The sequence below is a fragment of the Sinocyclocheilus anshuiensis genome, unplaced genomic scaffold (genome assembly GCF_001515605.1).
Source record: "Sinocyclocheilus anshuiensis isolate Anshui unplaced genomic scaffold, SAMN03320099.WGS_v1.1 scaffold524, whole genome shotgun sequence".
In the NCBI taxonomy this organism is placed as follows: Eukaryota; Metazoa; Chordata; class Actinopteri; order Cypriniformes; family Cyprinidae; genus Sinocyclocheilus; species Sinocyclocheilus anshuiensis.
The window spans coordinates 3451905-3464780 of NW_015555703.1; the positions used below are offsets into that span (position 1 = coordinate 3451905).

Below are 12876 nucleotides of genomic sequence, written 5' to 3' on the forward strand. Positions count from 1 at the left end.
AGGACAATATTTGGCCCGAGATACAACTATTTGAAAATCTGGAATCTGAGGGTGCAAAAAAATCTAAATATTGAGAAAATCATCTTTAAAGTTGTCCACATGAAGTTCTTAGCAATGCATATTACTAATCAAAAATTAAGTTTTGATATATTTACAGTAGGAAATTTACAAAATATCTTCATGGAACATAATCTTTACTTAATATCCTAATGATTTTTGGCATAAAAGAAAAATCAATAATTTTGACCCTTACTTTGATTACATTCAAGATATCTATACAGCTATACAGTACATTCTGCTGTGCATATAGAAACCTACATGCATGCATTATAAATACTTACACGGTGCCGAGTTAAAAACAATGAGAAAAATAGAGAATTGTGTTAGAAAAGCAGAAGCAGTACAGACCGGTAAAAGAAAATCTATGCAACTATACATCAACTTATCAAAAATATTTGACCCACTATCAAACAATTACTATATGTTATGAGAAAAATAGTTTTATTTTTGGTTAGCTTCTTTCTGAAATGTCCATATGAAACTTATAATTTGCATTCTTTTCTAATTTAACACAACCTTTGTCACTACAAATTATATTATCAGCATGATTTGAGTGAAACGCTGAATTGAAATGAACTCAATCTGACAATGTTTTAGCATGTGTTTTGCTTTCATGACAGCAGCAAAGAAGCTGACATAAACAAAAAAATAAAACATAAACACATTTTTTTCCATGTGTTCTCAGACTTTTGAACTTAATGAGACATAATTCACCTGAAACTTTGAAGAATTTCATTAAAAAATGACAGCATCCAATACTGTACGGTGTCCGAAGAGCTGGATGTTTGTAGCTTTTGGGATGTAAAAGTGTGCACTTGGTCAGGTAATCGCTATATGATTTCAAGTCTTCATTACAATGTCAATGAACTTCCATTGGCTTTCATTAGTCTCCTCTGTCTGTATGAGCGGCTGGGCTTTGCAGTATCGCAGCTGGTTTCATGTGAAGGCTGTTACTCCTGCAAGTGCTGGATGCTTCTCTGATACTCTTCTACAGGTAAAGCACCTGGACTCTGAAGCTCATATCCGCCCAGGTAGTGCCTGTTGGTCTGGCCTGCAAAATACAGGAGCTGTCGGGCAAACATGGGCTCCACCTGCGAAAGCAGACAAACACGATGAGACACACCACTCGCATTTCCCTGCTGGTGAACTTGTCGTAATGGATTACTGCACTGAACAGCCCACTATATGTGATGCATATCTGAATATAGAAATGCTGAGTTCATGCTAGTGCATTAACGTTATAATGATATAAATGATGTGTCAAACCGTGGAGAGGCTGATTTTACCTGAGCTGTGATCATTTTGCTCTGCCGTTGAGGGTCTGGAAACTCGTCTCCGAAACACAGCACCACCTGAGAGCGTGGCATGGGACGGCCGTGGTGAACGAAGCCCTGCAATTCTACAGCGAGATAAACAATGCATAATAATAAATAACAAGTGATAATAAAGTTGCATTTTATTATAGGGTATGAAACTGACAACAACAACAAAAACGTTTACCCCAAAGTAAACTGATCAAAACAAGAAAAAATATTTGCATGAAGAAAATTAAGCCTTTTAGGATCATTTTGCATCACTTTTTGTTTTTCATGCCAAATAAGCACATTTTGTTCCTCAATAAATGCAAATTCTCAATGCATTTACTTTTTGTAATTATTTATCAATGGTTCTCATTATATTTTTACTATGACAATAAATGTTTGTACTTGGTATGAATTCAGTAGGCAGTACACCTACAACAATCATGATGTATGAATGCTTTTGCATTAAATACAATGCACTTAAATAATTTCATTTAAATAATAGATCATAATAATTCAAACTACAATAGAGAAATATAAGTAATATAAGAAAATTGAGACTTTTAGGATCATTTTGCATCACTTTTTGTTTTTCATGCCAAATAAGCACATTTTTCCCTCAAAATTGCAATGCAAGTTCTCAATGCATTTACTTTTTGTAATTATTTATCAATGGTTCTCATCATATTTTTACTATGGCAATAAATGTTTGTATTTAGATAAAAGGCAATCATAATGTATAAATGCTTTTGCATTAATTAAATAATTTAATTTAAACAACAGATCATAATTATTCTGAGAATGAGATTTGCATTTGTGTTTGATGTTATTTCAATAATAGTACTGGCAGATTTTTATTTGATTCATAATTCTAAAGATAAAGTGGTACAAAAGTGTTTAAAATCTCTGATGGGCTTTAATGTCAAACCCCAATCTTTACGGTCATTACTCTTCCCATCAAAGACAAAAAAACTCCCGATGAGCAATAATGTGAACACAAGACCCCTCATAAACTGATGACTAGCAGAGAGCTGAAATGCAAATGAACTTTAGCAGGTGCAGACGGATGGAGAGTGTGTTCATGTGTGTGATCAGAGGGTCAGGAGCTCGCTGGAAAATCCCACAACGTGAGACATTAGAAGCAGAGCTGTGACACGTAGAAACCACACACACAGCTTAATGAACCAGCTTTCATGTGCTCGCAGGTGAAAGGACAGGCCTTTCCCTCATTCCACAAAAGAGCTGAATACAAAACACTTCTATAGTGTGTCTACAGCTGATAAAGTTCATTCATCGAGTGAATCAAATCAAAGAGACTGTGAATCATTCACATATTAGCTGAATTCTATTAAACTGAATGTGTCAGCTTAGATAAGAATCGTTTTATGAACAATTTACAAAGATAAACGTGTTTTATGAAAGATTCACACTGAAATTCATTTCATAAATAAGTCTAGATCTGTGGAAGCATCTCAATCATCTCCAACGCAAACAATCACACGAGTTTAATCTAACCCATAGGACAAAAAATACATGTGAAGCTCAATTAAATATATTTCTGAAATTTAAAATATATGTAGTTTTAATATTTATATACCAAAATGTATTTCAAAATGAATGCAAATGTGGATGGAATTAGCCTATATCAAAACTAGGTTAATAATGATTTTGTTTAATTTTTATATATATATATATATATATATATATATATATATATATATATGACATCATCTGCCATTCATCAGTTCTGTTAGGGCAGACCTCTGCCATCTGCTGTACCGACCATCATAACTCTACATCTATCTCCACACACACAGACAGCGACTTAAGACTGCTTTTGTGCTGCAGAGTCACATATATTTTAGGCCTTTTTTGTATATTTTCTGCTGTATGGGCACAGCCCATGATTCTGTTCAAAAGTTCTAATTAAGTTACTTAAACGGACTTTAATCAGTCATGTGACCTTCAAAATATACCATGAATCCAAGTCAATCAGCACTTTCTAGTCACTGGAATCTCTAACCTGAGAGGAACTGCTGTGTGTCCATCAGCTTGCAGGTCTGCTCTTTCTCCAGCTTGTTGGGTTTGTCAGCGTACGGGGCCAGCGGGCCCTCCCAGTACACGCGGCCCTGGCACAGGCGCTTGGCGTAAAGCCCGTCCGGAGCCAGCCACAGCAGCACGCCGCGCTCCAGCACGTTAGGCAGCTTCTCGGCCCCGCGCCGCTGCGACTGAGGGTACGGGAAGGGCAAGAGCACGGGCTCGGCCCCGCCGTACAGACGCTCCTCGGGGCCCGGGGACGACGGGGACGAGGGGGATCCTGGAGACGAAGAGGAGGAGATTCGACAGCCTTCAGGACTGCTGGTGGTCACCTCCTTCACCAGAGACTCGCGATAGTACAGAGAGACGTGCAGGCGGCAGTCTGTGCACCAGAAAACAGAAAACAGCATTTCAGAATATCCTTTTTTTAAAAACTTGATGACACAATACTAGCGTGTTTTGGGTGGTTTCTAGGTGCTTTCAATAGCAGTGTTGAGTATTTTACTCTAAAAAAAGTAATTTGTGACCCTGGAGCACAAAACCAGTCATAAGGGTCAATTTTTCAAAATTGAGGTTTATACAACATCTGAAAGCTGAATAAGCTTTCCATTGATGTATGGTTTGTTAGGATCGGACAATATTTGGCCGAGATACAACTATTTGTAAATCTGGAATCTGAGGGTGCAAAAAATCTAAATATTGAGAAAATCATCTTTAAAGTTGTCCAAATGAAGTTCTTAGCAATGCATATTACTAATCAAACATTAAGTTTTAATATATTTACAGTAGGAAATTTACAAAATATCTTCAAGGAACATGATCTTTACTTAATGTCCTAATGATTTTTGGCGTAAAAGAGAAATGTATAATTTTGACCCATACAATGTATTGTTGGCTATTGCTACAAATATACCCCAGCGACTTAAGACTGCTTTTGTGCTCCAGGGACACATTTATTACTTCTTCAGCAGTGTTATTAGATTACTGTTCTCATTACGCTCTCTAAAAAGTGTTGTATTACTAATTACAGCTGAATAATACAAGGATAGACATGAAACTGCTCGTTTCATTCTATTAAATAAATAATAAAAAATTGCAAGAATTATTATTCAACTGATCAAAGTATTTAAAGAGAGAGGGTTGCATTAAAACCATTCATTTTAACATCAGATATGAAATGTTGATGTTCAATCCACTGTTTTATATAGAATCGTTCTATAGTCTGTACAGTATTTAATGCAATTACATCAGAAGTAACTAATTCAGTTACAGGAAAAATTAGAAGTAATACCTTACTTTACTTTTTCGAGAGAAAAGTAATTAAATGACAGCAATTAAATACTTTGTAATGCATTACACCCAACACTGCGCAATAGTTACTTCATTCATGTCCGTGGTGCAAATGTTACATGCCAAGGTTTATAGCAACAGTCAGGGTTATTACAGTTAACTAAAACTAAAACCATAAAAACTTACTTCAAATTAATTAAATGTTACCTGAAAAAAATCTCAATCTAGCCGCCAAGGCAACATTTCTAATTTTCATTTAGTTTATCTTAATGTGATAACTAAATCGGAAATAGAAATGGAAAATTACTATAAACTCAATAGACTCGTTTAAAAATAAATTAGACAAAAACAGACAAGAAAATGACTAAAACTAACTCAAATGAACATAAAAATGGGAAATCTAAAAATATGAATAAACATTATAATAGTATCTCAATGATGCTAATATAACTCTGGCAGCTGTGTGCGTGAGTCGTGTTCATGTACCTGAAATAGCCATGGCTTCGGCCGATCTTATACCGGGGTCCATTGCCACTGGATGGGTTTCTGTCGGTGAATATGTGTAGAAGGAGCCAGATATCTGATACCCTGGAAAGTGTAGATGCATTAAAATGGATTATTTTACTACCCTCAAAATTAAAAATGCAATGTGACAAAGGAGCCTATAGTAAAATAAAATAATTGTCTTTCCACTTCTATCACTGCAAGAGTCAGAATCGAGACCAGACCCAGACCACGACTGGACCGGCTGAGACCAGACCACTTCAGGACTAAATCCAGACCCAGGTCTAACCCAGATAGAAATTTCGTTTTTACTTATATTTAGCAAAAGTTAATAAAGGGACTAGATGTCAGCAGAACAAAGTACGTTCTGTGACGCATATTCATTGGTACCCCTTGAGTTTGCTCTTTTACAGAGTGAGAAGTGCCATTAATACACAAGCATTAATACAGACATGAAGGATTTCCTCTTTCTGTTTAAAGTCGGCTAATGTTGCTCGCCTTTGATAAACGCTCTTCTCAATCATTACAGGAACAAGTGAGAGCATCTATGACCAAGAATAGCTCTAGCTTCTCTGAAAATAATACGCTATATATGGTAAACAACCTTTAAATATGGCCTGTAATCGTTTTAAGTTACTTTGTTCTCCCATTTATTGACTGACAGCCCTCCTGTCCCGTGTTGAGAGAAATCAGGAGTGAGCGCAGAGACAGAGACTCATCCTTCAGCCTGAGGCTCATTCATTTCACTTTCGGTGTGAAAGGGTCTTTACAGTTGCCAAAAATATAACCTTTGGGTTTTTGTTCTTAAAAACAAACAAGCAAGACCAGCCCAGGTGACAAAAAGTAACGCAAAAGTAACATTCCGTAAAAAGTAACGCAATTACTTTTTAGAGTTACGTAATATTGTAATGCATTACTTTTAAAAGTAACTTTCCCCAACACTGCTTAAGATACGTAGTTGTTTGCCAAATGTGAGAGAATGGCATGAATCGAATGCTGTGCACTCAGAACGGGACACTGTGCATTATTGGAGACGCTGGAAGCAGGTACCGTTGTCACAGGCCGATGGGTGCCAGGGTAAGGAGCGCGTGGGTGGATACGGACACTGGCCATACGGTAACTCCGCGTGAGGAGCCTGAGGATGAGGCTGATCGCCGCTGTATTCCTTCCATTCTCGTCTCTCCTGAGGCAGCATGTATCCCGGCATCTGCACAGAGACAACGGACGGGTTCTGAGACTGAACTTTATCACTGACCTTCCAGAGAAGAAGAACAGCTCCAGCTCCAGTATGCTGGAGCGCACATTAGAGTTCCTAACTAGCATAACCAACAAGATTCACTCGGTTAACCTGCTTCACCAGTCAGGTTTCACATGGCTGTGCTGGTTCACCAGATCAGTAATAAACCAGCCTGCACTAGCTGATCTTTTTTAGCCAGGCTGATTGCACACCTTTAGTAAAGTTAACTGAAACTAGAACTAAAATTACATTTATATTTTAAAAACTTTCATTAAAATAAAATACAATTTTATCTCACCTGGTTGCCAAGGCAAAATAACTCATTTTCATTTTGCTTTACTTGATGCACTTAAATAACTATAACTAAAACGTAATAAAAATTAATACACAACAATTACTAAAACTTTAACTAAACTAAAAAAATAACACTGCTATATATATTGTGTGTATATATATATATATATATATATATATATATACAATTTGATGCACTAAATATATAACTTGCTTAACTTTAAAATAGCATTTATATAGTAAAAACAGAAAAACAAATAACTATATTGACATATAAAAAACCTAATAAAACAACAAAAACACGCAACATTACAAAAACTTTAATTAAACAAAAAAAATGAAAACAAAAAATATAAAGACAAAAATTAATCATAGATGATAAAAAACTATAATATTATGACAGTAATACTAAAATAACACTGCTCTGAGGTCATAATATAGTTCTAGATATATATATATATGTATGTGTGTGTGTGTGTGTGTGTGTGTGTGTGTATTATATATATATATATATATACACACACACACATACATACAATTTGATGCACTAAATATATAACTTGCTTAACTTTAAAGTAGTATTTATATAGTAAAAACAGAAAAAAATAATAACTATATTGGCATATAAAAAACCTAATAAAAACAACAAAAACACACAACATTACAAAATCTTTAACCAAAATAAAAATGATAACAGAAAATGTAAAAATGAAAACTAATTAAAAATATTAATAACAACTATAAAAGTATCTTGATACTACAATAACACTGTTTCATATTGAAAGCATCTGCTAGGAGCAAACAGTAAATGTAAAAGTACTAGATATAAATGCAGTGCTAATTGGACGTCTCCCATGGAAATTAATATTTTGTAAAAAAAATAAATAAATAATAATAATAATAATGTTTTTTAGCAAAAAAATCAGAATATTAGAATGATTTCTGAAGGATCATGCGACACTGAGAATTGTTTCTTGTTTCTCAAATTTCTTTGAATCTCTAAATGTTTCTAAAATGTAGATGTCATAGCAACCTTATTTACAGAAAATATATATAGTATATATCATAGTATGCAAACAAAAAACTAACAAAAAAAACAATACTATTAGTCAGTAGTCAATGGCTACCAGCAACTATTTGGTTACCAACATTCTTCAAAATATGTTCTTTTGTGTTCAAACCGCAAAGGGAACACATCTCACCTGAGGCTGTAGAGGAGGATATGGGGAATGCATAGGATAACTAATAGGAGCCACGTGTGCCACGCTGTCATCCATATTGCTGGACTTAGAGCCTAAATTACAAGAAAAAATATATATTCATACCATTCATATACATATATAACTGCACAAGAATATTTATGAATCTCTGGCTGCAAAGCATGCAAACAAAATTTAAATACATATCCACACTATTTGAGCATTTGGTTAATGATAATTGTAGCCAATAACTGATAATTGTATTTTAAGTTTAAGTTTAAGACTTTTCTCAGATTTCGAGAAGCCGCTAAAGAGCAAACCTGATCTCACGAGAAAACGTAACTATTCTAAGAGTTGGCGATTTTTTATGAATTTGTACGATTTGATTTGTATGGAAACATACTATTTGTAGAAAAACATTAAGCATGAAGGTCCAGCCCTAATCTACCCTCAGCAGATCGCATGAAAACATACGAATGAGATCGTACGAATTCACCGCCCATTCGCCAAGACGTCAAATAGTTACGAACTGCCATGATGAGCGTGTTAAAAGAGCCCATGACTTGACGAGTGCACTTTTCCTTCCTTTGCTGATGTATTTATTTTGTTAAAAGAAGCTGAGGCTGGACATATCGAACAGTTCGTCATTTTTACAAATAGCCGACAAAATAGTTTACACCACAGTCACGATTAGCTATTAGCTATCAGAGGCAGGTGGGAGGACATTTACATTCTTGAGAGCATTTGATTTTGGTCAAAAGTCAGTCCAAGGTGAGCGATCAATATTTTTGGTCAGTTTTCTGTACATTTTAGTGTCTACATCTACTTTATCCTAGAAACTAAAAGACACTGGCTACAAAAAATGCACTCATTCGTTCGCTTACAGCTCAGTTCTTGCCTCCACTTCACAGGTAGTTCACAAGCACAAATAATAGCAACTATATTAAGGTGTGAAACTACTATTCATGTCATTTTTATGAAATTACTGAAACTCGTGAACGCTTTAGGGTCACACCAGAGGTCTTCATGGTCTTGGCCCAGCACCTCGAAGCACAAGCTCGTCTTATGCAAGGTCTGATGGGTGATTTGTGTTGCTTTACTGCTGTGCACTTGGTAACCGGAGCTCTCTATAAAAAGCTTGAGGGATTTTAGCACATGTAGTGGCTTCCTCTTAGCTTCCTGCTTCACATACTGAGGGCAAGTAGCAATATTTAATGTTAATGCATAGCATGCCTCCACCTTTGTGTAGCAAATTAGCTCTGTTTACAGCTCTTTTGTGCGCTTACTTTTCAGTAAGAGCTGGAATGATGCAATGCATCAAACCTAGAGCAAAAACTGCACCCTTTCAAGGCATGACTTCCTAACAAATGTATATTTGTGGATTAGAAGTTAACCAATGCACAGCTCCAAAAGACCTTATGCATGTTTTAATATATTTAAATGCATTTCGCTCATTGCTATTCATTGCTACGCTATCCAAAAATGGACATTACCTCTCTTGGCTGCTTCTGGTATTATCCTGTAGACCTTGTAAGGATCTGAGATGTCCAGCTGGCTTCTCTCCACCAGCTCATCAAAGTCATTGCTCTTGTTCAGGGCACAGCGGAGCCTCGTCTTCCATGTTGGAGGGTCTGGTTTGTCCAAGCCTTCTCTGTGCTTGCCTTTAAACAGGGCCCAAGCCTACAAACCACAACACCAGCGTGAAGATGAGAAGAGATGAAGAGTGAGAGAGGAAGAAGAAGAACTGGCTCTCTTCTACCAACAGGTAGGAGCTCAGAATACAGACATATACTAATGCATTAAAGGATGTCAAAATGGATGCGCACTATTATTCTTATTAATAATGATAATAATAATATGATTATTGTTAATAAGTGTGCTATTATGTAATTAATAAAATACTGTTCAATGTGAACTGTCATTGCTTTTGTTACCAATCTATTAACATGCAATGGTCTTTTTCAGCTCAGCACAACACTAATGCATTTTATCTGATATGAAATTACTCTTAATAATTTATCCTACAGTATATGATTACAGTAGCCTATATGAAAAATGTGCCTTAATGTATTAACTTTAATAATAATTCATATGCATTCATACAGTTGCCCCAAAACGTATTTGGAAACTTGAGAGGTGCATGAATGTCATCGCATCAGATAACAAAATATCAAACCACGTGGCTGCAAACTAATTTTTCTCGGAACAAACTGCGCTTTTCGTTCTCGTTTTACTCTGAATCAGTTGGCATTTCGGCGACTTTAAGTGGATGAGAGTCAAGTTCACACAGGTGTCCGACAGGGGAACCACAAGTGTGGTTCAGTATAATAACTATGGCATTGTCCACTCATATTTTGCAACCACTTCTGTCTTCATTTTCAACACTAGATCTATTGTTTGATCAGTTTCGTCAAACGTCTAGCTTCAAAAGCGTGCGTAGTTTATTTAAATAAAGGCACTTGGTTTGATAACGCGACATTTTTACGAGTCCTAATGCTTTCTGGGCCACAATACACGGCTAAAGACACTCCATCATTGAAAGAGTCATCAGAGGTCCACCTTCATCCTCAATCACCTTGAAGAGCGCTGCGTCCTCGTCGCGGTTGTAGTCCTGTTTCCCAGCGTGCTTCCAGGGAATCCTGAAAATGGTTTTCTCGTCATTTTCCCAAACCAAGCCGGAATACTCCCCGCTGTCAATCTGATCGATGAGCCACTGTCTAAGTTTGCCATTCCCACAACTGACTGACATGCTGCTGTCCCCATCTAAGTTCATGTCTGTGAGGGAGGGAGGCATGCGAGAGCAGGTGCACATGCAGTGAGCAGAAGAGCGATTCAGATGAGTTCATGCATGCATATTCCGTAATAACACACACATTTATAACGTGTTCTCAAACGACAGAAAATGTTGCATGAAAAGTATGCGTTCAAAGAATGAAGCTTTACATGCAATTTAAATGTAGTTTATTAACAGCCGCATTTTGTAAAAGGAACAAAATATAGATAGCAGGGCATCCGTAGCTTATCATGCATGAAACATAAGCTTTTTTAATAATTAAGCTGCATGCTTATAATAATTAGTTTGTTTAAATCAAGTCATATTCAGCTCAGCTGAATGTCACACCAGATCAAGGCTCTCAAGTCTTACCTTTGTGAATGCAGACAACTTGACTTCTCTTTCAAAGCCGACACTTCTCAAGTCATGTCAGAGGACGGTGCTTCTATTCTTAAATAATGAAAAGCGCGTTAGGTGGAGAGATGGGTGGGGCGTTACGTGGAAGCGTCTTTCTCCAGCACCATTAAAAAGAGCTGAAGACTTCAGAGAAACGCGACAGAACCGCAAGAATAAACATCCAGCATACGGGAAATCCCTGCGAGACGCACAAACACACACACGGTGGAACAAATATCTGTCGATAAAATATGCCAGAAAATCTCCCGGCGCTCGTCATCACAGTGATCCTGGTGTTTGATGTTTGTTGATGTAGGTTTGTTTGCTTTGAGGACATTCACAGCTGCCGAGCGCAGAACCGCACGGGGGCCACTCGCTTATTCCCATCAGAAGGGGCCAGTGTCAAAGTCATTGTGTCTTATGTGTTTTGAAACTTCACAGAGCTTCTCGGGATCCGTTTATCCCCCAGAATAATATCAGCAAATTGCTTAAACATGAACTCGTAAAGTATTTGATATCAAGTAACTTCAAATCTGTTACCAATCTTTTTCGAGTTCAACAGTGTTGAATCTGCTGCCCTCTGCTGTCCTGAAATAACAGAGAAATTACCATATTATCTTATTTTTCAAACTAAACATTTCCATTCTTTCTTTATGTTACTTTGACATTAAAACAGGTCCTCGGCTGATCCAGCAAGTGCTAAATGGATATTTCAACCGAAAATGAAATTTCTGTCATTATTTACTCATCCTTAGGTTGTTCCAAACCTGTATGTGTTTCTTTCTTCTGTTGAACACAAAAGAACATATTTTGAAGAATGTTGGTAACCAAACAGTTGCTGATAGCCATTGACTCCTGACTAATAGTTTTTTTTTTTTTTTGCGTACTATGAAATAGGGCTGGTCAGTATATTCATATTTATATATATTTTTTTTTTTTTCTGTAAATAAGGTTGCTATGACATCTACATTTTAGAGACATTTAGAGATTCAGAGAAATTTCACAATTCTCAATACAAATACTAGGGTAACTAATATTAGTTAAAAAAAAATTTAAAAAGGCCTAAAAATTTTTTGTAAATAATTAAACAGTCAGTAATAAAAAAAAAAAGCAAAGGACAAATACAATAGAAAAAAAGATACAAATGGAACAAACAGTCCTCTAAGTTTTTTTTATGCAAGTCTAAAGTATTCAACAGCCAATTACAGAAATAATTAATAATTGAATGTAAAATAAAACAGCATAGTCTTCACTGTAAGAATTAAACTTTTTTTGTTTCTTATTAAAGCTACAAAAGTCCTTCAGTCAAGAGCAGTGAGTGATTTTCTCTTTTGTTGTTTGATTTAATGTTAAGCACACAGTCGGCAGCAGGAATATTAGGCTGCTGTCACTTTAAGAGCTGCACGGATCCAATTTACTGCTACACACATATTTTCATTCTCAACTGTTTATGTTCATATATTACATAACCGATGAGGGTTTATGTGAATAATCACCAAGCACCGCATTTTGACACATTTTTGCATGTATTTGTGCGTTTAGGCTCACCTTAAGCTAAAAGATGACTTTATTGTCCGTTTTCTGTTCCATCTCTGAGCACATGCACAGAAATCCTCCTGAGGAACAGCGCAAGTCCTCTTTCACGCTTTTAAAACATGAATAAATCAAGCACGTCACGTTAACATTATTTTAGGGATTTGCACGTGAAATTGGGCTTTTATGGAGGAGCAAAAGCGCTGGAAAGGGGGCGGAATAGGGTGCAATAATCATTTTATCTCAAATATA

At 36.2% G+C, this 12876-nt stretch overlaps 1 protein-coding gene across 3 annotated transcripts; it reads right to left on the reverse strand.

Annotated features, from left to right (window-relative positions):
* Nucleotides 1-257: 257 nt before the first annotated feature.
* On the reverse strand, nt 258-12825 carry irf4a (interferon regulatory factor 4a). Of its 3 annotated transcripts, XM_016464661.1 has the most exons (10): nt 12640-12825; nt 11068-11140; nt 10498-10697; nt 9416-9602; nt 7926-8017; nt 6243-6399; nt 5175-5276; nt 3385-3780; nt 1347-1459; nt 285-1151 (listed from the first exon to the last, which is right to left on the reverse strand). In XM_016464661.1, exons 3-10 carry the CDS (start codon nt 10693-10695, stop codon nt 1011-1013), a joined length of 1386 nt encoding a protein of 461 aa, XP_016320147.1. In that variant the 5' UTR covers nt 10696-10697; nt 11068-11140; nt 12640-12825; the 3' UTR covers nt 285-1010. The 3 variants fall into 3 exon arrangements, 2 of the variants coding, with proteins under 2 accessions (XP_016320147.1, XP_016320145.1); XR_001632240.1 differs by lacking the exons at nt 11068-11140; nt 12640-12825 and having other exon boundaries at nt 258-314; nt 775-1151; nt 10498-10872; XM_016464659.1 differs by lacking the exons at nt 11068-11140; nt 12640-12825 and having other exon boundaries at nt 10498-10872.
* Nucleotides 12826-12876: the final 51 nt, after the last annotated feature.

Coding starts and splice junctions, on each gene's coding strand:
- irf4a (XM_016464659.1), bottom strand. CDS start 10,734: ATGTGCACCTGCTCTCGCATGCCTCCCTCCCTCACAGACATGAACTTA. Junction 6,400..7,925: donor ATCCTCCTCTACAGCCTCAG/GTGAGATGTGTT, acceptor GTCTCTGTGCAG/ATGCCGGGATACATGCTGCC. Junction 5,277..6,242: donor CCCATCGGCCTGTGACAACG/GTACCTGCTTCC, acceptor TACACTTTCCAG/GGTATCAGATATCTGGCTCC.